This window comes from Nicotiana attenuata, unplaced genomic scaffold, assembly GCF_001879085.1.
Source record: "Nicotiana attenuata strain UT unplaced genomic scaffold, NIATTr2, whole genome shotgun sequence".
NCBI classification, from domain to species: Eukaryota; Viridiplantae; Streptophyta; class Magnoliopsida; order Solanales; family Solanaceae; genus Nicotiana; species Nicotiana attenuata.
Genome location: NW_017670417.1, coordinates 186391 through 190783, shown reverse-complemented (window position 1 = coordinate 190783; position 4393 = coordinate 186391). Strand labels below are relative to the sequence as shown.

At 32.8% G+C, this 4393-nt stretch overlaps 1 protein-coding gene across 4 annotated transcripts in view; it reads left to right on the top strand.

The window, feature by feature from the left end:
• The first annotated feature begins 734 nt into the window (after positions 1-734).
• LOC109239143 (cytochrome b-c1 complex subunit 6) overlaps positions 735-4393 on the top strand; it is a 4072-nt gene continuing 413 nt past the window's right edge. Inside the window, exons 1-4 of one of the 4 annotated variants that reach the window (XM_019405661.1) lie at positions 735-814; positions 987-1033; positions 2797-2881; positions 4227-4316. In XM_019405661.1, coding sequence (XP_019261206.1) covers positions 1032-1033; positions 2797-2881; positions 4227-4316 — 177 coding nt within the window. In that variant the 5' untranslated portion in view covers positions 735-814; positions 987-1031. Of the gene's footprint in view, positions 899-974; positions 1034-2796; positions 2882-4226; positions 4317-4393 lie in introns of all 4 variants that reach the window. The other 3 variants (XM_019405663.1, XM_019405662.1, XM_019405664.1) reach the window with 3 other exon arrangements.

The window sequence follows — 4393 nt, the reverse complement described above, 5'->3', positions numbered from 1 at the left end:
ATATATATATATATATATATGTATATAACTACAACAGAATTCAATTTACCTACAATTATACTATAACTTTACTACAATTTCGTAAGTATATTGTATGTCATATGTTCTTCTTCTTCTTCTTCTTCTTCTTCTTCTTCTTCGAGTTTCAATCTGAAATTCACCCAAAATCAAGTCTAATCTTCACCAAACACCCTTAAAATTGAGATACAAACTCCAAATAATATTTCAATTGTTTGCAACAACACCGAATCCAAACAAAAAATAATTTTTGAAAACCCAAATTTAAATTCAAAGCTTCAAAGCTTTTTAATGGCTGTCAATGGTGGAGAGTCAAATACCTTCATTGATTGACAATTTCATTTTGAACACAAATTGTACAACATGAAAGAAAATTGCTAAGTTAAAACTCTATAATAAAACAATTGAAATCCATTGATGAATTCCAGTAAAAATATATATAATATGAAAGGATAAAAAAATTAAGGACATCAGAGGAAGAAAAATTGGGGAAAGAACAGAGAATGCGAGATTGAGAGACAGAGAGGATACTCATCTAATTCCTAAAGTGTATATAATTGGTAATTGTATATGCCTATGTAATTAAATTGAAACTTAAACAGGGAGGATAATAAAATTTCAAATAGTGTATAGGAAGGTAAAAATCCCTTCAATTTTTTTGTTAGGAATTCTACAATTGGGCCTACACACCCGCCAAAAAGCCCAACTATCATAAAAGCCCAACAAAAGCCTTTTTAAGACTTTCTATTCTGCGTCTTCTTTGCCATCCGCAGCTCATTGATTCTACGAGACTCAGGTTTAGCCTTTGCTCCTCTTCTTCACACTTGATCTGTTTCCTCTTCGCGTTTTTTTTTTTCCGATCTGCATATTTTGGTTTTATGTATGGAGAAATTTGATTTCTTTTAATCCTTTTTCTACTTATTAACCGGCTAATTTTGTATTGATTAGTGTAAAAGTTGCATTTGCAGGTAAATTTGCTGTATCGAAGCCTTCGTCTCCAATATCTATTTGCCATGTGAGTCCTGTTGATCTACTGATAATGAAATTATTCTCTTCATTAGTTATTTAATTTTAGGTGTACTATGGATGTGATTTATGTTTCTCATTATGCTTGTTATCAAATTACAGTAATGGAAAATTTTAAATAAATAAGATTTCACTGTTTATGAGTAACTCATTCGATTACATATTTGTGGGTGTAAATTTTTACTTAGTTTCTTCAGTTATAAACTGTGAGTATAGGTTGTTAAAAACTGAAATTCCAATAATAATTTTTAGATAATTTTATTTCTGAAACAATTAAAAAGATATCATATTTAGTTAATCTTCTTTATTTTGACTGGTTTATTTTGACGAAGAGCCAAGTGTTTGACTATACCAATCTGAGGTTGGTTCTTAATTGGGACCTATGTTGAGAGAAGTAAATTCGATGAAATCCTGTTGTAAAATAGTTCATGTTATTTTCCCGCAATTTTCTTTTGTTTATTTGGTATAGAAAAACCAATAGTTTGATTATCTGCAATATCATATTAGTCTTCTAATATGCAAATAACTATCAATATAACACATCTGTACAAAACACATTTACTGGCGACCTAATAGTTTCTAAGTAGACATGATGAATTATGTATCTCTTGGAGAAGCGCTATATCTTGGCCGGAAATGCCTTCACAGGTTTGAGTGGAGAGTGGGAATGAGTGTCCTAGAACCAAACATATCCTGTTATATTTGTATTCGGTTACTAGTGTTGGGGCTTCACCTTAGCCTTTAACAGTTAAAAGCTTAGCTTACACACCATAATCTAAAATTAACAGTTACATTTAGTTGACTGTATATCTAAACTACTAATAAAGCTCCAGCTTCATTGCGTATCTGTTTTGTTTAAACTCAAATCTGTTCCAAATTTCAACAACCAACTTAAATGTCATGAGGCTAAAATCTTTCAACCATGCTAGCCTGCTATCTCCTATTTTTTTATAAGGAAAAGTAAAGCTTAAACTATCTCTTTTCTCCTGTCCATTTATTGGCCCGTAGAGGGTAGTATTATAGATTGGGTTTTAGTCAGAAGCAACGTTCTCGAGTGTACACTCCCTATTCAAACATTAAATAAGTCCTAGTGGTGCTTGGTCAAATGCTCAACTTCGATTGGTGTTTTTCAGTGCACAAACATTTGCTGTTGTTCTCCCCTATTCTTCTCTATTCATGCAGTGTGTTTGTTGACGTTCCTAGCCGGCGAGAAATACTAAGGATGTCCCTTTTTTTTTTTTTTTTACTTAGCTTACATTTAGATTAACCAAAGAAGCACCACAACCAGATGTATGTGCTTAGTGTGTCGGCCCTCTTCATAAGCTTGTATTGTTGAAGACTGGTAGCCGGAGAGACATTTTCATGCTGACTTCTGTAATAACTAATTTATGTCAGAAGCATCTTATTGTTATTCTCAGACGATAATTATCTCAATGATTTGCTAATATTAAGCTCATATTACAAGCATGGAGCTAGACCGCAGTAATTAATGACTAGTGACAACTCAGAGTCTATTGAGTTTGTTTGGTTGAGATACATGAAAAAGGCCGGAATGCTATTTTGGCTAGTCCACAATTCCCTAATACCACTTCTCTAGTCTGTTTTGTACTTTTGTATGCGTAGTTTGCTTCACTCTTTTAGTCCCGGTTTATATTTTGACTTTTACATGCAAGATTTATTCTTCTAAGTGTGGGATCTTCCTTATATTTTCATCTCTAAGAAAAAACATTGTTGATGGTTTCATTTGTTCAGGTCGGACGAGGAAGTTGTTGACCCAAAGGCGACACTGGAAGTAACTTGCAAGCCTAAGTGTGTAAGGCAGCTAAAGGAGTACCAGGTGATTCCCACCAAAGTGAAACAGGCTTTCAGTTATTTCAGAGGCCTTTTTTATTCTTATATAATTATTGGAAAAAATTACTTATATATATTTTTTTTTGGGTTTTCTGCCGATTAAGCTAATTAGTGGAATGAGCTATAACCTGGTCTTGATGGTTTATGTTAGTGGAAGTCTAACTTATATAAATTTTAACATTATCATGTTTGTTTTATAGATGGGTATGGTAGTTGAATTTTGTTTTAGTTTGAGAAGTTGAAGCATTCTAGTGTTGATAAGTTCTTTTAAATGGAACCTTAGTATACCACTGTATATGTTTTTGACAACAATTGTGTTTTCAAGGTTCTGAAACAAACTTCAATTTGGACAGCTCTGGCCTCACTGTCAGAGGTGGGCCTGTCTTTGTTAACTATCCATTAGTTTTTTAGTGCAAAATAGCAAACTTGTTCAATGCTTTTCTGCCTCAATTTTTTTTAATTAATGTCTTAGTTCACCTTTTTTCCCCTTAAAACCAATTCTTCCAGAACTAAATCGAAACACACACATAAGTATATATTTCTTATAAGAATCCCAAATACATTAATTTCCAAAACTCAGACTTAAAACAATTCTCCCAAAAAACAAATAAAAGAAATTGTTTTCAAACACAAACACCAATATGAAATTAAGAAAGCTATTACCTTCTCTATTTGTCATGAATTTGGTATAGTTTGATTTTTAATAATTTCAATTCTATATATTGTTACCATTCTCAAAAAAAATAAAATATTTTCAATACTATTAGATCTACGGTCTCCACAAGATCTCAGAGTGACACAAAATATCTTGGATTATGTTATGTTAGACCTGAAAATTTTGTATTTTGAAAATATCAAATATTATCGTTGACATATCAATCAATTCAATGATCAACTACCCTCAATACCAAATCAACTAGTAATATGGTAAGTCAGGAAGTTCTTCTTTGTATGTGATTCAGAAGAGATGAAGCAACATATGATTAATGTTAAGGGACTTAATCCGTAACTGTTTGGTCTTTCAAAGTAGCCAAAAAAGCATGTTTATGCCCCCCCCCCCCCTCCCTGGTATTGACACTCCAGATTTCAACTGGTTAGGGTTATTTAGCGGTGCACATCGTTCTCACTGCTCTATGATGGTTATCTATTGATCTGTTTCATTTATCTGATATGGCAATTCTTTTGGGCAAATTGTCACATTAATGTTTACAAAATTGGATAGATAATTGTCATTAGTTGTGGTCACCATAGCCTGAATTTCTTGCAAATGCCTTCAAAATTTATAGTGGTTTTCTTCTTTTTTCCTCTAATTGGGAATCTGCATCCTACAGGCATGTACTAGAAGGGTAGAAGGTGATGAATCAGGGCACAAGCATTGCACTGGACAGTATTTTGATTATTGGCAATGCATTGACAAATGCGTAAGCTCTATTTCTATATTCTCCATTGTCGGTCTGTTTAGCATCTTCTTGACTAGTTTTTTTTGGGGGTTTGGGGG